The 20164-nt window shown below is 49.4% G+C and overlaps 1 protein-coding gene across 9 annotated transcripts in view; it reads right to left on the reverse strand.

Annotated features, from left to right (window-relative positions):
* The window catches only part of AMPD3 (adenosine monophosphate deaminase 3), a 48541-nt gene that overhangs the window by 15549 nt on the left and 12828 nt on the right, over positions 1-20164 (reverse strand). For 8 of the 9 annotated variants that reach the window (XM_078433214.2, XM_078433210.2, XM_078433211.2 and 5 more), the window contains exons 3-6: positions 11299-11503; positions 7513-7675; positions 5185-5404; positions 3083-3212 (exon numbers count right to left, since the gene is read on the reverse strand). In XM_078433214.2, coding sequence (XP_078289340.2) covers positions 3083-3212; positions 5185-5404; positions 7513-7675; positions 11299-11503 — 718 coding nt within the window. The remainder of the gene's footprint in view (positions 1-3082; positions 3213-5184; positions 5405-7512; positions 7676-11298; positions 11504-20164) is intronic. The other variant, XM_078433215.2, reaches the window with a different exon arrangement.

Genomic DNA, 20164 nt, shown 5'->3' on the forward strand with positions numbered 1-20164 from the left:
GCCCATGTCACTGACAGCATCACTGACTCATCCGGGCCCTTCTTGCCATTAATCTTGCCACTTCCAACCAGAAAGACCACTAGACATCAAAGAAATAAAACAATTCAAAGCACCAAAAGCTAAAACATCGCCCAAAGCACACTGTAAAGGCTCAGTCACCTCAGGGATAGGCTGGGCTCATGTGGGATGCACAAGAGGTCAGCCTGGCTTAGCTCAGCAGGACGCAGCTGGACTCCACTACCTCAGCATGACAGAGCACATTCTGGGCTTTCTGCTTGTGTCCTCTAGCATACCAATGACACACTGCAGGGGGTGCAGTCTGTCCTTATCCCCACGAGTCACAAGATGAAGGAAGAAAACAACTGGACAATCCAGGAAGCATCCAATCCAAACTTTGGAATGTCCAAGGTGATTATTTTAGAAACAAGTAAAAGAGCCTGTCATTGGATGTCAGTGTTTTCAATTCACGAGGAGACACCAGCATGTTCCTTGTTTTCACCTAAGATCCAGGTGTAAGCAAACAGTACAGTTTACACACAGGGCTGGCCAACACTGGCCATTTCCACATGCATATCAGACATCACTAATTGATTGCAGCACTTTCACTATGCTTTGGGAGTAGCCACTGCCAAATGGTCAAGTCTGGCACAGAAGATGAAGCCTATTTGCTATGCGTGATATGGCACGTAAACCAAAGTGGATTGAGGACTAATCTTACCCAACTCCTAAGCAGTAAACACACTCGGCCCTGGTTCTTAACTCTGAGCAAACAACAAATGTCTCAGTTACACAGTCTTGCTGGTTGGGCCCCGTGGTGTCATGACACATGACCTGTTGTGATGTTGCAGATACTTTCACAAACACCACCCACACAGACCCAATGGCCACGCACAGCTTCTGCCTCAGAGCACAGCCCTGGTTTGCCCTCACAACACTGATAGCTACCCTAGAAATATGGAGGCCACCATCCCAGGCCACCCTGGGTTTCAGAAAGCCAGTTCTCTCACAGAAGAGGTTTCCAAGGTAAGATAGAGCAGTCAGCACCCAGGAGGCAGGGAGGGGCAAGCAGAGGCCTGACTTGGAGCAGATCTGGGCCCATGTTTATGGACTGCTGTGGTGCCAGAAAACAGGCCACTGCATTACGGCACAGGGGTTAAGGCCATCTCTATCCAGAGAGCACGTTTAGCCTCAGACTGAGAGGGGGACCCCTAGGGTTAGGTAACCACGGCCCCCTCCAGGACCTCTTCCACATCACAGCCAGAGAGCAGCTGGTTGGCTCAGGAGCACCCATTGGGGCCCTACCTCAGAAGCAGTGTCCCAGCCAGTAAAATCACCAAGGACACCTTAGCCCCAGGCAGCAGGAAGTAGGCCCAGAGCACTCATGTGGAGGGTAGAACTGCACTGGGCTGGGCAAGAAGCTTCCTCAGACACCCATCTGGGTACGTGTAGTGCATTTAGGCAGGGCTGAGAGGGGCTGGCATGGTGCCTGAGCATCTACCTGTCTGAGCACCTGAGGCTCTTAGAGAAGGAGCAAATAGTGCTCAAAGGTAAGGGTACCAGGTAGGTGATTTCTCACATATGCTGTCACCTCTACCTGGAACCCCCTGAGACACTTCCATAAGCCTCACAGCTCATGAGCTGAAGTCACCTCTCATTCTCAAGGCTCTTCCTTGAGAAGAGCCTTGGATGGATGGTCCCATCCAAGGGGAGTCCATGCCAGACCACAAGAAGTGACCTTAGAACCCCCTAGAGGAGGCCCCCAGGGATGGGAACTCACTTAACAGAAGTGACCTTGGGACCTCTCTGGAGGCCTTCCAACCATCACAGCTGAGTGTTCCCAATCAGGTCAGGGAGGCCTGAGCTCCACAGAGGAGCCACATCCTCCCTGTACCCCCAGCCAAGGTTCCCTTATCAAAGCTTGCCCCAGAGAGGGGCAGTCCTCAGGGGTCACATCTAGGACAGAGGCCCCTATGGAGACGAGGACCCCACTGTGACTCAGCTCAGGTTTGGCCATGAGGCAAAGCCTAATCCCCACCCTTCCCCTATGAGCTCCTGTCCCAGAATACTACCATGCCCCCTCCCCCTTCCCAGCTTCCTCTGTGAACCCCAGGGGCCCTGCATGGTCCAGAACCTCATACACCTCTGCCAACACACTCTCCCCACAGCCCAGCACCACGCTCTCCCCCAGCACCTGAGCGCCTGTCACACCACACCACCTGCTGTTGTGGCATACACTGGTCGTAGTCTCTTCTCTCATAGCACCCTCTCCCTCTTGGTCTTTGCATATGCTGTGCCCTCTGCCTAGAACGCCATCCCTTTCATTCCTTTGCCCCCCACCCCACCCCCCTCCAGGCTGACTCCTACTCACTCTTTAAGTCAGCTCAGTTCTGGCCTCTTCCTGAAAGCCACCCCTGCCACAACACCACACTGAGAGGACTAGGCTAGGAACTTCTTGGGGATGGGCAGCGACTGCTGCTCAACATCAAACACCCCGTGCTTAGCACTGATATTCATGAATGGAAGAAAGTGGAAAAGCTGGAATCCATGATCATTTAACATACACACCTGCCCCAGCTGCAGCCCCTGCAGGCCACAGGAACCTGAGCCCAGGCTAAGCCTCCCCCTCCACCCTAGGGGAGTGGCAGAGACAGGAGCACATCAGATCTTTTCCATAAATACACCTGATCCAGAAGGAAGCAAAACCACAAACTCCCAAGCCCAAAGAGTTCATAACAGCCTTTTCTCTCTGTGATGAATGTAATACATCCTCTACCTTAAAAGTAGCCTGACCTCAAGTCTTATGACAATTAACAGACCATACCCTATTTTCTAAGGAAGAGGGCACATTCCAAGAGATACATGATATGGACAGATTTCCACCTAGAATCATACCCAGCATGATCTGAGGCATGGCCTGAGAGAAGGAAGGCAACTCACCAGTCTTCCTTCTGCATGTACACATCACACTCCTCTGGCCAAGGAAGACCACACAGGGGTCCAGCCCCAGACTCACCCAGGGTATCCCAGTGGTTTGGAAAGGGGACTGGGAGGGGTGGCTCTCAACAGTGGCCCACTGACGCACCTTTCTCACATTATAGAAGTCTCGGTGAGGGTTACTCTTCAACTCTTTGAACTCAGACATTTCATTTAACATCTCATGAAGACTGAACTTGGATTCCAGAAAGTTTAGTCGCCGGTGACAGTATGTTTTCCTGCAAGTGGGGAGAAACCACAGTTGAGGAGAAGTGGCATCGAGCTCTCCAGTTTGGAGACCTCCAGTGGCTGTGGGGACCAACCCTCAGGTGCAAGGTCAGGATGCAGCAGGGAGGGATGTGGTGGTCCCAGCTTTCTGCAGACCCAGCTGACCTGTGTAACCACCTCCACATATTCCACGAAATGAGCAGAGAGTCAGTTCAGGGCAGTGGAAAGCTGACTTTGCAAACTCACACAGGTGCTCTGACTTCTAGCTTTATGTGCTTAAGTAAGTCATCCCAAGCCTCTGTTTCCCATGAGCAACTACAGAGATGGCAATGCCCAGGACTGAACTGGCGGTTAAATTGGCTCATGTGTGTGAAGGGCCTAACTCTGAGCCGAGCGGATGCTCAATAAAAGTCTCCCTCCTCACCCCTTCCTTCCTTCCTTATGTCTTCCCATTGATCCTCAGCCACCTTTACTTCTTTAAAGAGTTTCACTTCTCCCCAGAAGATCAGGAGTACAGTCAAACTATAAGGCAAGACCTGCCTACCTTTGGCATAGAGAGGAAGCATCCTGTAATCTAATGACATTCCCCAAACCCCAAGACCTGAAGACCCTTCAACTCTAAGGTCTCAAGACAAGCAGAGAATGTTTTGTATCATGGGCAGATTAGGAATGTAGGGATGTTTAGTAGCACAGAAATTTCTGCATGGACTGATGCTCCCACCAGCCAGCAAAGGCCCCCAGGGGTGGGAACTCACTGCTCCTGGCCAACCACCAGCCCACAACCAACCCAGGGGTTTGGCCATGTGCCTGTGCTCAAGCCACACGGAAACTTCAACCACAAGTCATGCCACCCTACTTCCTTGTGGCCCCCAAATAAACAGCAGCTCTCATGGCATGCAATCACTCGGACGTTCTTAAGGACCAGCTGTCGACCCTGGAACGTCACCATGTCAGCCGAGGCAAGCCCCAGAGCGGCACAGAGGATGCATGAAGAGTCTGAGTCATGAGGGATTTCAAAAGCCATCTCCACCCAATCCTTTCCCCAGCAGGTCTCACCTGGATAGCCTCCTGGACAGGACAGCTACTGTTTACATACCTCCCGGAACAGCCAGGGTCCTCCCCCTCCCCCCCTCCCAAGGCTCCCCCTCAAAGTTCCTCCTCACAAGGCAGAGGCAAGCCTGCTGGGAACTGCCTTTCCCCCCTCCCAGATCTGTCCTCAGATCAGTGAGGACAGAGAACTACTCTGCCCACCCCCCAGGGGCCCACTCCCTCTCTTGGGAACTGGCATCACACCATTCCCAGAAAAAACCTAAAGGCAGTGCAAGAGAGGTCCCTCGGCAATGACCAGCACCCTTTCCCTCCCCCAGCTTTCCAGTCCTGGCTGGACAGTCACAGCACAGGGGTCCAGCCACTTGAGGGTTCAGGGACCGGCCCTCCTCTGCTGATGAGCTGCAGTGCTCACCAAGGAGGGAGGGGCCCAATGCAGGGAGATAGATGACTGACCGCCTGACAGGTTAGCTCAGCCAAGCCCATGAGCATCCTGGAGGTCATGGCACAAAGTCCCCAGGCTCCCTGCACTCTCCCCTCCAGAAACATGGGAAACCCAATGCCTGTGGCAACAGCCTTCACCTCTCCCCTACCACCTGTGGTAATGCCCTGGGCACTATCTCCACAAGGCCACTGCCCTGCCTGGGGAGAGAGAGAGCAGCCGCTCTCAGGTACACAGGTGGCCACCAGCAAACAGAAGCTCCACATCTAGGATGCAGAAGGGACAGGTAGTACCACTCTAAGAACATGCCAGCCTATGATGGAAAATCATTGCAGGAACCCACAAAGCACTGGGGAAGGGGACAAGTACTCTCTTTCTGGTATGATTGAAGTGCAGGCAAGCCCAGAGTTAAAGGGTGAGCTGACCTTTCCCAGCCCCTTCCTACAGAACAACCCCCATGCAAAGAGAGGCAGACCCAGGGAAAGCTGGCTTACGTGGGACCATCCGTGATAAGAGCCAAGATGTGGCTCATGTCCACTGTGTAGGTCTCCAGGTCGGGGTAGGGTAGGCTGTGGGGCTCCTGGCGCTCCAGCATCTTCTTATTATCATACACGAAGAGGATGCCCCCCTGCATGCAGACCAGGTAGCCCAGGTTTGGGGGAGCATCATCCAGACAGTAAGGGTCTTCCTGGGGTGGAGGGGGAGGGTGGAAGTCTGCAAAACAGGATTGAGTGATGGTAAAGTGCCCTTGACCTCTTGAGCTCACAGGAGCTCAAAAGTCACATTCCTTAGCCCTCTAATAAGGGATATCCCCATCATCTTATCTAAAACCTAACCACCCCACCCACCCCCACCTACCCTGACATCATATATCTCCTTCCCTGCTTTATTTTGTTTCCTTAGCATTTGCCACTATGTAAAATAATATCACTTACTTATCCTAGGTAGTATATGTTTGGTTTGTTTACTACTGTATCCCCATTTCCTAGAACAGACCCTGGCACATGGCTAGCACTTCATTAAATATTTTTAATTTAACTGAAATGAACCCCAGCCTCCTGGGCATGACAGGGATGCCAGGCACATTAAAAAGGGCAGCTGTGTCCTCTCCTAATAAAAGAACAGGCAGCACTTGGGACTGCCCAATGGGAATAATTGTCCCTGTCCTCCCACATCTTCCTGAGCCGAGGGCAGCCAAGAAGCTGCATGGAAAAGCCTCCTCCTCCCCAAAGTGAGCACAGAATAGGCAGCTTATCTCCCACAGAGCAGGGAATGGCAACGACAGAGCTATCTGTCCCCACAGCTGTTAGCCCACAGGAGGCAGAAAACACCTCTTGGCTATTTCCCAGCTATGAGACCGAACAAACCACTTCAGCTCTCTGATCCTGTCTGCTCATCTGAGAATAACACAACCTGCCTTAACAGGCTGTGGTGAAGGCTGCAAAAGTGGGCATAAGAAATGCTTTGTAACAGTAACGCCTAACCCATAAATTAGAGGACATTATTCTCATTACTCTTATAATGAGTATTCCTAACTCTTGATAAGCTCTGTCTCTGGCCAGGGAATGGGTTCTACTAAATAGCAGTAAAACTGGGGGCTTCAACTCTGCACATCAACCAACCCACATAGAGCCCACCTTCTCAGATGCCAGCGAGAGCTAGAGACACTCCCTGGAATCTTCATCAAAGAAAGCAACAAAGGCAGTGTCCCCCACTCAGTGCTCAGAACAGACTGTCCCAGAGCAGGAGTGAGACATCACAGGGGCTGAAGCAGCACAGCCCCAGGCTAGCTCAGGAATCCCTAAAGTGTGCCAGGGGCCTGTGAGATGCAGGCAGGACCAAGGCCTGCAAGAAGCCACAGCCTCTGTCTCACCATGCTCATTTCCAGCCCCCGGGGTACTCTGCTTTGTATAGAGTACATATTTGACAGTCATTCCTGTCTGCCCTTGCCCAAACTGGGGCAGATGGCATCAAATTGCCTCAGACAGATAGGGAAATGGGCCCCGAAGTGTTGAGATACACCCAGGGTCCCAGGTAGCAACAGATGTCCAAAGCCCAGGTCTCAGAGCTTCAAGGAAAACCCAGACAGGAGAAGACCTGTCGACAGCAGTTACACCCAGCAGGCAGCCAGGTCCTTGGGCACTGGCAGACCACCAGGCCCTCATCTGATTCCCCACCACCACCTTCACAGATAGTGGTTTCTTGTTGTATTCATTCACGTTACCTAACTTACTGCTCCTATGTCCTTCACAGGCCAGTCTCCACCAGAAACCATCCTCCCATCTCTGACCTCCTCTTCCCCAAACGCTGCAGAACAGGCCCAAGGCATAGGTATTATTCCCATTTTACAGATTGAGAAACTGAGGTCTGGTGAAACACCTTGCCCAAGAACGTGGTGGAGCTGAGACTAGAATGCAGGTGTGTTTGACGTCAAAGCCTACTTTCCCTACCCCCAGAACATGCACTCTGCATCTATCCCCACACTACCCCACCCCACCAGCAATTCAACATTTACTGTCTGATGGTGTTGTGTTAAACACCCAGAATGAGATTGCCTATGTCTCTGGAGGATTCTCTAGCTCAGGGACTATCTTTTGCCTCTCTCTTAACTTCTATAGCTCAGCTCTGCCCAGAGTCGGGTACACAGTGCACACAGAATCAGACATTGGGGAAACCAGCAAACGTGGGTGCAGGAAGCCAATACCAGAGCCTTGCCCTTAAAACACCATGTGGGAGAAATACATCCAGCCAGAACAAAGAGAATACGTCTAGCCAGTACCAATTCTTGGGCCGTGCCCCACTTGGGACCCACATGCACCCACCTGGGAGGCCCTCCTCTGGAGGTACACTGTCTACCCTCTGGTCACCCAGGTACCGGGCCGTGGTCCGTGGGAAGCGATGGTAGGCAAGTCTGGCATACTTCTCCCGTATCATCAGGGCCTTGGCTAGGCTTTTGGCAGCCTGCTCATAGTCCTCCACGGTGATCTGCAGAAGGAGGTGTGCAGAGAAGAGTCCGCATCACAGGCCTGAGATCACTGTCCTTAACAAGATCTACTGTAAAGTTGGCTTTTGGCTGGTGGCTGGGAACTTGGGCTTCAGGGGGCATTCCTACCACTGACTCACACGAGCAGCTCACCCAGCCTAAACTGTACAGTTTATGCTCGGTTTATGTCGAACACCTGATTTCCTCAGGGAGTCTGGGAGACAACGTTTTTATTAACCTTAGGTGCTGAGTCTCTAATGAGCTTCCATGATAGACGACACTTCAAACTTGTCATAAATCAATGCTGATGGAATTAAGCACGTTCTGGTGACTCCATGGGGAGAGGAGTCTGGCCTCTCCATACTCCACCCCCTGTACCTTTTCCTGGTGCTGACTTCGCTCTGCATCCATTTGCTGTAATAAATCCTAGTCCTGAGTATAACTGTGTGCTCGGTCCTAGACGTCCTCTTAGTGAATCACTGAGCCCAGGGGTGGTCTTGGGGACCCTTGGCACAGGAGGAGAGTTATGGCTGCCAGAGACTAGGGAAGAGGCAGGTACTCTAGCCTGCACCCCCAAGGCCAGCCCCAAGTCCTGCTGATTAAACCACAAGCCTGCTGTTGCATCCTGAACATGAAGAGGCAAGGCCAGAACATATGTCTGATCAGAGGGTATCATCGCTTTCACGTGAGGGACTCACCTGAGTCCCTCAGAGGGAAAAATAAAAAGTCTGCACGCTCTGTCTGCTGCTTTGCTTTGGCTTCTAATTCGTCTGTTAATCATTCAATTCACCCAGGCAACAAGCGCTTGTTGACAAGTGTTAGATTTCATTTTGGTCCTTACGGCAACCCATTTTACAAATGGGGAAACCACGGCCCAGAGAGGCCCAGAAATTACAAAGTCAAACTTCGGATTCTGATCTGACTGGGTCCCAAAGCCTAAGCATGTTCTGCTTTCCCAGAGCTGTCTCGTACTCAAAGACAGACAAGATAAATTCCCACCTTCCATTGGGCTCATTTACCTCTGTGCGTTTGGCAAGGATGTGTGTGGCAGAAACATGAATGTGTCTGGGGAGACAAGCCGCTAACCAGACAGTCGTAACAGGAGGTAAGTGACACAGCAGAGGGAGGTACAAGATGCTGGTGGAGCATGGGGCGCCAGGGTGGGGAGGGTGGCAGGGGTGTTCCCGGAAGTTTTCCTCTCTGCTTTAATTAAAAATCATTTTTAGTTTTGGTGCACCTGGGTGGCTCAGTCGGTTAAGCGTCTGACTCTTGATTTCGGCTCAGGTCATGATCTCATGGTTCATGAGTTCAAGCCCTGCATCAGGCTCTGTGCTGATAGTGTAGAGCCTGCTTGGGATTCTCTCTCTCCCTTTCTCTCTGCCCCCCCCCCCAACTCACTCTCCTTCACTCTCTCTCAAAATAAATAAACATTAAAATTTTTTTAAATCATTTTTAGTTTTAAAATACTTTAAACATAAAGACAGCACTGAAGATAATATGACAGACACTCATGTGTTTACCTTCCAGAGCTAAACTTTTAATGTTTTTCATTACTGTTCCAGATCTCTTATATGCATGAATAAATAAATCACCATAGATATAGCTAAAACTCTACCCTCCTTGTTCCTTCACCCTACTCCAGCCTCAGAGGAAGGAAGTTGGTATATACCTTTTCCATGCATGTTTTTATACTTTCACTAAATGTTGCTCCTCACTTTGGTTAAGAAAGTAACTTCTCCTTTCCTGATTCCAAATGTCCCCATAAGAGTGTGTTAATTCCATTTTACACCTTCCAGTGGATGGCTTCTGAGAGTAGCAGGAATAGGTGAGAAGACACAAACACCTTAGAACCTTAGACAAAAATACGTCCCTGCCAATGACAAAGCCAAACACCTTGCAGAGCCAATGGACTCAGCCTGGCAAGGGGCTCAGGCCATGGCTAGAGAGGGTACTTGGGATTCCAGGGAACGACCAGCCATCGGCCCACTTATAGATACTGCAGGCCCCATGCCGACAGTGGGCCTACTGGGGGCCAAGGTGATCTGCAAGGTCAGCCTGTTTCTCATGGACTCATAGTTCTCTGGGGACCAACCGCCCAGCTCAGGGGCTCTGTGCCAAGAAATCAATGGAAAGAAGCTAGCTACTGAACCAGGCCAACATCCTCCCATTCAGCTGGCTTTCAATCTACTTCAACTCCCCCTTTTCCTGTTCTGCCCACATGTCAGAGGCCAGGTAGACACCAAGGACTCCTAGTCAGGATACTGCTTCTTTGGGGAAGGACTGCATTGTTTCCAATCCAACAAAATTCCCATCTATAAGAACTTAAAGTGTGGTACATCCACACAGTGGAATATTATGCACTTATATATATTTAAAAAAAAAAAAGAACAAGGAAGTTCTTTATCTATTGAGATGGCATTATCTCTAAGATGTACCGTAAAGTGAAAAAAGCTAGACTCAGTATAATGTGTAAACTACCATTTGTGTAAAAATAAACAAATTATATGTGCCTAATTAATTGTAGGTACATAGGTTATTTGTGTGAAAACACACAAGGGTTGCCTCAAACAAATAACATATTTTTTAAAACTACAGGGTAATGTATAAGAAGAGTAGTAGCTACTTTGCTTTCTCAGATATATCATATATTCTAAAACCACTGTTAAAAAGAAGAGAGAACAACAAGGTCAATTGAGGTCAACAGGTAGCTGGTTGAGGGCCAGGGAGATAGAACCAAACTTAACCCTGGCACTAACTGATATTTCTCTTCAAGAAGTAGGGGCATCTGGGTGGCTCAGTCGGTTGAGCATCCTACTTCAGCTCAGGTCATGATCTCTCAGTCCGTGGGTTCGAGCCCCACGTCAGGCTCTGTGCTGACAGCTCAGAGCCTGGAGCCTGCTTCAGATTCTGTCTCCTTCTCTCTGTCCCTCACCCGCTTGTGCTCTGTCTCTCTCTGTCTCTCAAAAATAAATAAACATTAAAAAATTGGAAAAAAAAAAAAAAAAAAAGAAAGAAGTAAGCAATAAAAATGCATCATCCAACCAGGAAAATCAGCACATTTTTGGTGACTGTGTTAACCGACTTGGTGTAAACCAAGCTTGTTCATTTTCTCCTCAAACCCCCTCTTCCTGGTTGGGAGAGGTTCGCCTGTATTTAAGGATACTGAGCCTAATCACATAGGAGAAGCTGAACAAGCAATAACTGATTTCACGCAAACCTGGACTTCAAGTCCACTCAACACTTGGAAACACTGAGGGGTCTGAGCTAGCATCTTCCTTAGTGGGCTGCAGGGACAGAGAGAAGCATTCTGGACCCAGGGAATGCATGGAACTTGCAGGCCACAGCCACAGCCCACTGTGCTAGCCTGCAACCCTAGGACCCCCTCACGGGGATGAGCAGCACCCTAGACATACCCATACCCCACAACCTCTACTAAGACCCTCCTTCTCTTCAGACTTCTGTGCCTCCTGCCGGCCACCTCCTAGATACCCACAGACAAGACCAGGCTTCAGGGCTGGGCATAGTCCCCAGTGGCCCAGGGGACCCTGGCCTCTGCACAAGGCCATCAGCCTTCATACAACCCCCAGGGGAGTGGGTAGAGAATGGGGAGTGGGAGACACCTTACCCCAGCACAGTAATCTCCACTGATGATGACCCGCTGGAACTCGGGAATGGCATAGGGCCCTGGCGTGGGCTGGAAAGTGGCTCCAGGGAACACAGGGGTAGTGGGAGACAGGACCGGACTGGCTGTCGAGGCGCCCTTCCAATCTTGCTGCGTAGGCATTTGCAGAGACAGGGACTGGGACCGAATCATCTTGAAACTTTTCTTTCTAAAAGCCAAGGACAAGGAAAAGTGGGAAGCATCAGTCACTAATTGGGGCAAGTGATAAAGAGTCTTTGTTATGTACATGGCAGGAGAATTTCCCTCTGATTAATCACTGGTACTGGCCCTACCATTAAGAAGTAGCCAATTATTCGCGCCTGGGTGGCTCAGTCAGTTAAGCTTCTGACCGCAGCTCAGGTCATGATATCGTGGTCCATAAGTTTGAGCCCCGCACTGGGCTCTGTGCTGACAGCTCAGAGCCTGGAGCCTGCTTCAGATTCTGTGTCTCCGTCTATCTCTGCCCCTCCCCGCCCCCTCCCCCCCCCCTCCCGGTCTCTGTCTCTCTCTTTCTCTCTCAAAAATAAACATTTAAAAAATTAAAAAAAAAAGAAGTTGCCAATTATGCCTTCCTCTTGCACACATCTCTCTGCCTGAGGTACAGAACAGCCCTCAGATACCCCTCCCTGTGGTCACTAAGAATGGTTGTGGCCTGTGCAGGGCACACAGAACATTAGAGAAGGCAACTGTCTTGGGAGACAGAGAGCAGACCATACTGCAGGGGTCTAACACCAAGGGCAGGAGTGAGGACCATATTAAGTCACCCAAACTCCGAGTCCCAGCATCTGAGCAGCCTCAGGAAGGACAATGAACAGAGTCACACACACATAACCACCTTGTATTTCAAAGCATCCAAAATTTGGGGCACTGGAGCCAGAAGAGCTCATGATGACTAACTAGTCCCACCTCTTTTTTTCATGAAGGAGTCAGGGGCCCAGAGATGGAAGAGGGCTTGTACAAAGTCACAGGGCAGGGTGGCAGTTAGCCCATAGCCTACCGCCTCTCTGGGAACTTATCCACCCCGTCACCCCCTCTGCTCCTTCCTGTGCCTAATCTGTGCCATCCTGGCTGCTGCTACTGCTGGGCAGGTGCAGATCTGTATCTCTGTTACGAGAAAGAGATCAGTCAGCATCAATCTCAGGTCCCTTTGGTCACTTAGCACCAAAAGATGATTTTACAAACTCTCGGGGAAGTGGGCATAGGTTGGTTTTAAAATGCCACAAGCTCATGCTTATTTACAGTGATTTGTGAACACTCACCACCCCAAGTCCTAGGATCTCCAGGAAGGGAGTTAACCAGTAATGAGGTAAAGCCATGAGCACTCCCCTCTCCTGGGAGGAGTTCTGACTTTAATGACCCCAGGCCCCCAGCATAGCCACCCAGCAGTGCCCAATGCCAGAAACCAGCTGAGGACTCAGCAGGATATCCAAGGCCTACAGTCACCAGTAAAGGCCTCAGTGGCCCACAGACCCACAGAACCCCTCTCTCCTCTAGGTGCCATGATACCTAGAAGGGGTGGAAAAATTGGTTGATCTCCAAACAGGCCTTATGTGTCACCTGGAAGAGGTTACCTTCCTCCTGACACTTGACCCGGTCTCCTTACAGGCCCGTTGCTAATTTTTCAGGAACCACATTTACCTCTTCTGTCTATACACCCAACGCTTGCCATGGCTCTCAGGTCTTTATCTGCCCACTTGTGTTATCACCTCTTTGGGGCAAGGCTGTTTACACCTGGAAAGTAGAGGCAGCCCCTTTTCAAGAGTTTGACTTTGCCCTGACCTTGGGCCTTGCATAACAGATGCACTGAGTTGTTCAGGAAAGGCAGCCTGAACTCCAGGAGCCTACAACCCAGGCTCTCTCCAGCCTGCCATCCATCCTTTCCACAGAGCTAAGCTAAGCAACATGCCCCCAAGGAAGATGTCAACTCATGCCAGTCAATCATTCCTCAAAGGCAGATTTACCTTGACCAATACAGTTCTCACTTTGGCATCTTTTGGTTATTCACACCTACAGGAAGAGCTATTACTTTGGGCTCCCTCTAACATTTTGACCGGTTCAGCTGGGTCCCATAAGACTCTGGCATTTGTGTCATTCACATGCCTGCCAGCTCACTGTTTTGTCTCTTTGCCAACTTCACCCCCATGCTTCAGCCAATGCTGCCTGAGGGCCAGTCTCACCAGGGAGAAGCAAGGTAACATCTAAGGTGAGCAACAGGTAAGAAAGGTAACGGAGCCCAGCATAATCAGGAAACTGGAAGGCTGCCTAAGCCAAGAACCCACCAGGCTTGTCCTAGGAATGCCCATATTCCTCTGCCTCAGTGAGGAAGCCAGTACCCATCAGCAGGTGCCCAAAGAGTTCTTCTTGAAGACATTATGGCTCCTGTCTTGGTCTTCAAGTGAGCGCCAGACTGTCACATGTGAACATCTGTGGGCTAGGAGCTCAGATTTTACAGGCACAGGGATAGGTTAAACAACAGATGGGGCAACTCCTCAGGGCTTGCTCGCCTTGGGCAAGGGCTTGGAGTAACAAGAGCTAACCATTAAGCTTATATCTCAGAACATTGGAAAAGCTAACTAGAGCCCAAGGAGAGAGCCCTGTATTGTTTCTATTGGGGCACAAAACATATTGCCACAAGCTTGGTGGCTTAAAAACCACACCCATTTATTGGCTCACAGTTCTGTAGGTGAGAAGTCTGGGTAGGCTTGGCTGGGCTCTATGCTCCAGGTATCAAAAGGCCAAAATCAAGATGCTGGCTTCACTGAGCTCTTATCTGGAGACTCTGGGAAAGAATCCATTTCCATGCTCATCCAGGCTGTTGGCGGAATCAGTTCCACATGGCCATAAGACTAAGGTTCCTGTTCCTGGTTGGCTACTGGGCAGGGGTTGCTCTCTGATTCTTGCACACAGCCCCCTCCATCTTCAAAGCCAGGCATAGCTGCCTCTGTGCTCCAAACCTCTCTGACTTCCCTTCTCCTACCAGCCAGAGAGAGCCCCCTACTCTCTATATGTATGTCATTAGATCAAGTCCACCTCTGTAGCCTCCTTATCTTCAAGTCTGCTACTGTGCTACATATGACAGTATAATCGCTGAGTGATGTCTCATCATATCAGAAAGTCTGGAGATTAGGGAGGGCCATCTTTGGAGAGGGCATTTTAGAAATTCTGTCTACTGTAGGCGCATATCTAGTATCCATTCTATTCAACCAAGGCTCAGCCAACAAAGGTGGAAAGCAGCAACTGAGTGACTGAATATGTGCATGTGTCCACACACCTGTCTTTCTTTCCCTCTCAAGGCTGTCTGAAGCCCCGCATGTGTAACAGCAATAAAAGAAGTTGTCTTTTAATAAGCTTAAAGTAAGCTTTATCTGGATTATAGAACAAGGGAGTGTCCTAGCTGGAAAGGATTTTAAACACTACACACACCAGTCCTCTCATTAACACTGCCTCTGCTTGAATACCTCTACTGATAGACAGCTCATTACATTTCTGGATAAGACATCAGCAATCAATCATTTGTTCAAGAAACACTTACCAAGCACTTACTCTGGGCCAGGCCAGTGCTAAGCACACAAACAAGGTGAACAAAACATGATCTGTTGCCACTGTTAGAAAGCATTTCCTTATGATGGGCCAAGATCTGTCTGTCCACAGTCCCACCTGTTCTACCTCGTGCTAGCCCTTGGGCCATCAGAGTAAGCCAACTCTCTCTGCCACAGCTGGCACGCCCCCTCTTTCCCCCACCCACACATCCACCTGGCAGAAACTCACTCCTACCAAAGAGCTGGCAGGGTGTGGGGCTGTGAGGACACCAGCTCCAGGCCAAGCCTAAGGGCCCAAGGGGCCAGGAGCATCTTTGACCTCTCTGAAATGGATGGCACTTCCGGGTCACAAGAACCTTCTTGCCCAAACAGGTCCTCTATACAAGGACACAAACTGGTCACATGGGCTGTTATTGTGGTATCTCTTAGCACCTGTCTGGTGCCCCTCCCCCCAGCTCTATGGCCCTCAGCTGCCCCTGCCATTCACTGTGTCCCCATCATTACCCTGCTCCATTTCCCAACCCTCCTCAACATCTGGGCACCCCAAAGCCTTCCTGTAATAACATTTGATTCATGTGTTAAACCCAAGTTAAGAACCCCAAGACCCTCTTCAATCTTCTAGAGAATAGCCAGCATCTTCCCAGGGACCTTCACAAGCCCATTGCCCCTATGTAGTCTGTCCAGAGGACTTGAAGGCTGGGAAAGTCACCAGACCAAACCTTTCACCAGATGCTCTCAACTGTGTACAACAAGTCACTTTATTCAATAAAGTACCAAGTGCCAGCCCCCAGGGCTAGACAGATAGAAAATATACCTTGGACTCCAGGGACTGACTGACCGATGATGGCATAGATGGCCACACAACTCAGCAGAATGTCACCACAATGTCGTTGGTGTGTGAGAGGCTCTGGATATTTTGGGATCCCAGAGGAGACACCTAATCACACTGAGGGTGGGAGCAGTGAAGCAGCGGGATCAGAGATGTCTCCCTGCATCATTCTCAAAGGGAGAGGAGAACACTTCAGAATGAGCAGGCTTGTTTGAAAACCTCCCTCTCACATACTCAGATCATTCTGGTAGCCTCTACCCTTCCAGATGAGAACTACCACTTTAAAGGTTTGGGGCAAGAGGGGCGGCTGTGTGGCTCAGTCAGTTAAGCATCTGACTTCGGCTCAGGTCATGATCTCACAGCTTGTGGGTTCAAGCTTTGTGGGTTCAAGCCCCGCATCAGGCTGTCTGCTGTCAGTGCAGAGCCCGCTTCTGTCAGATCTTCTGTCCCCTCTCTCTCTCTTCCCCTCTCCCTCACTCTCTCTCTCTCTCAAAGATAAATAAATAAACATTAAAAAAAAATTTTTTTTAAATAAAGGTTTGGGGCAAGAGCCACAAACCAGCATAGAGATTTATTCACAGTTTTAATTGGAATGCCATTAGGTGGGGCAGGCATTCCCCACCTCCAGAGGCTCAGCTGTTGCTCTTGCTTCCACTGTCACTGCAGTGATTCATGTGAGAGTAGGGAGCAGTGACTGAAACCAAAGGTCCCAGCCGATCCAGAAGGGAGAAAGCAGATACAGCTGACTCTGGTGCACTTCCGTGATGGGCAGACACTAGGAGAAGGAATGCCAGGCACTTGGGCCCCATGGAGAGCACTTACTCCATGTGCCCACCAAGTGACCATGGCCTGCTCGGGGGGGTGTGGCTTTGAATTGCACACTTGAAGCCTATCAGGTGTAAAAATTCACAATCTCAACCCCTGTTTCTTCGTTCACTTCCCTCTGATAACCTGCCCTCCCTTGTCACTATCCCCCTCTGCTCTCTCTTGACCAAGCGTAGGACTCCATTGCCCACCAACTCCCTTCCCATTGCCCTTCCTCCCCAAAGGCCCCAGCTTTTTGTTCTTAACTTTAAAAGCAGATGAATCAAACAGGTTTAAATGAAGCTGCTTTGTTAATGGCCCTGAATTTTAAAAGTTGCATAGCCCTAATTTAAGAAATTTTATTAAACAGGGGTATCTGGATGGCTCAGTTGGTTGAGTGTCCAACTTTGGCTCAGGTCATGATCTCACAGTTCCTGAGTTCCAGTCCCACATCGGGCTCATGGCTGTCAGCCTTGTCAGCCTGTCAGCTTCTCAGTGCAGAGCCCGCTTCAGATCCTCTGTCCCCCTGTCTCTGCCCTTCCCCCACTTGTGCTCTCCCAAAAAAATACTTAAAAAAAAAAAGAAATTTCATTAAACAAAATGATTTAATAACATTGTAGCTGTACTATGCTCAACTCATAACAACTATCTATTTATCTGTTTTACTTGGGAAAGCAGCTATTCTAGAAAGCTACATTTTTCAAAGTCTGTCCCCTTTATACCCTAATTTAAAAAACAACAACAACAACTATGACGTGGCTTTTTAAAATGAAATTCATAATTCCTATATCTTAATCAGAGCGTGCTGAACATAATTGCAAGTTCTCTCGATGACTCAGAGTCATCACCGTGTTACCCAGTCATGAGCTTAAAGGCATTTTGTCCCAAGACTTCAAATTCTTGTGTCTGCTTTTCATAGTTTCCTCCCTCACTGGTGACTGTCAAATAATAATGACAGAAACAAGAACACTAATGATGTTCCAAGTGTTGTCCTAAGTAGTCATGCATATTAGCTCACTTAGTTCTCCCAAGGTAGGTGTTTTATTACCCTCATTGTGCAGATCAGGAAATAGGCTCCTGCAGTGAAGACCTCGCCCAAGTGCACTCAGTACTAACACATGGGTGTCATTTGAACCCAGTGGCCTTGACTCCCACGCCTGAGCTTACAGTCACCACAATGACCCTGCCTGTAGAAATTCCTCTCCCCACTTCTAGTCTCCTTCCTTAAATCTGTCACAGGATAAGAAACAAGATCACCAAGCTTATTACATGAAGTAAGAATAAATAGGAGATGGGACGAGAGTACTGGGGACATGACAGCTGAAAGCTACTAGGGTTTCTTTGGGGAATGATAAAAATGTTCTAAAACTGATTGTGGTGATGGTTGCATAACTTTGCAAGTATAATAAAAACCACTGACTTGTACAGGTTAAATGGGTGGGCTGTATGGTATGCAGATTGTATCTCAATAAAGCTGCTCAAAAAGAAGAAATGGGAGAGCTGGGGAGCACTAATGTACATTTTGGTTGCACAGACATTTTTCATGTCACCATCAGTGTTGGCTAAGTTCCAACTTTGTACTTTAGTAGGGTAGATGCGCTCTGGCTAGGTAGGATGATAAATTCAAAGTGAGCAAAGGCAAAAAAAAGGAGGAGTGAACAAAAGAGAGCTTCTGGGTACTTCTCAGGTTTTCCTGTCTTCTTTTCTCTGCCCCCTAACTTTGATTCCATAGATCGTCCACCCCTCTTGGACCCACCCCCTGACTCACCCCCACGTCCCAACAGAGTCTTAGCTAATGCCATCTTCCTAAGGAAGTAGAGCCCAGTAGCAAGCTGTCCCTGCTGGCCTCCTCACCCAGCCTGGGGGAGCAGTGATGGAGACCAGAGGTCCCAGCCTCTGCAAAACAAGTGCTTCTCTGAGCAGGCTGAATCACTGGCTCCCTGGAAAGAGCCCCCAATCCTAGAAGGGCTGTGTCTGAACCCAGCTCAGCTCTTACAGCTGCTGGCTTCCTGGAGCCAGCCTCCATGTTTTAGGTGCTCATCTTTCTTATTCACAATCTAGTTTTTCTTCTTTTTGGAAGAAACTGTTTTATTTCCTGATTTTAGTTTGTGCCTTTACATTAGACCTCCAATAGTCTTTGCTTGCTTGCTTGCTTCATAAAAGAGAAAAAGGCAATGGTTGTAAAGAAAGGCTTTCTCCAAGTGCCAGGAATATTCAGGCTTCTCAGAAGAGCCAGGGTGAGAAAGGGCTTTTTCCAAACGATGTCCCTTCTCATGTCACAGTTTGAAACACAAACCCACAGACTCTGGGTATCTGGAGATGTGCTGCAGGCTCTAGGCCTGGGGGCTCCTTGCAGGATGTCTCCACATCACCACTTACATTCCAGAGTGTCAAGGAGGAGCCAGAGACAAAGAGGAAGCTGGGGAGAGGGTTCCTCCAGGGACTGTCCACGTCTGAATGTTTGCATAATGGTGCCTCTACTGAGCAGTGAGGCTGAAAGAAAATTAGGGATGTACCCCTCTGGAGAACACTGGAACTTCTGATAGGTAGTCTGGGGATCAGTCCATCCTTTGGCAGAAAAGCAGCTTTTCTTTTGGGGAGCTCTGGCCCAGCTTCCTTCATTTCATTCAAAAGCCGGCAATAATACCCTGGGGAGCAGCACCCAGTGTCATTCCAGCATCTACGGGTGGAACCAAAGACTCCACCCCTGGCTGGAGATGGAATAGCCTCATGATCAAGGTGTGGGGTTCTAGATTCAAAAGACATGGGTTCTTTGGGGCACCTGAGTGGCTCAGTCAAACGTCCGACTTGGTTAAGTGTCTGACTTCTGCTTAGGTCATGATCTCACAGTCTGTGGGTTCAGGCCCCACATGGGACTCTGTGCTGCTAACACAGAGCTTGCTTCGGATACTCCATCCCCATCTCTGTCTGCCCCTCCCCACACACGTGTTCTCTCTCTCTCTCAAAAATGAACATTAAAAAAAAAAAGTCGTGGATTCTACTCCCTGCTCTGTCACTTACTCACTCTGCATTCTCATGCAAGTTAATTTAACCTCTCTGTGCCTTAGTTTCCTCATCTGCAAAATGAAGTCCATAAGAATATCCAATTAATAAGCTTGATGTGGGGATTAAAGAATGAAAGCAAACCACACAGCCCAGCACTGAGCCCACAGTAAGCAGTAGCTGATGCTGTCTCCCCAGGAGGAAGTTGGGCAAACAGTGAACATTTAACAGAGGGCTTATTGTGACACTGTTCTAGGCCCTTTCCATGTCAATTCCCTCATTCCTCACAACACTCCACAAAAGTAGCTACTGTTACCATCCCCACTTTATAGATGAGGAAGAAACTAGGGCACAGAGACGTTTCCTAATTTTCTAAGGTCATAGAACATACTAGAGAGTGACAGAACACAATGGTCCAGAGAGCTGTAGCCACCCTGAAGTGCTATCTGTGAAGATACTACAGCTTTTCTCTGTCACACATCCACTGCTCACCAACATGGCCTAAGTCCTAGGCTAGACCCTGGGGATCCAGATACAGAACTCAGGAAGCTTCCAGTGTTAGGGAGCAGATAGATGCGAACCAAGACCACCACATCCTAACGAGCAGGGACAGAACATAATTCCTGGAGAGGAGCCAGCCTATGGAAGAATTTCT

Source organism: Panthera onca, chromosome D1, assembly GCF_046562875.1.
Source record: "Panthera onca isolate mPanOnc1 chromosome D1, mPanOnc1 haplotype 2, whole genome shotgun sequence".
Lineage (NCBI taxonomy): Eukaryota > Metazoa > Chordata > Mammalia > Carnivora > Felidae > Panthera > Panthera onca.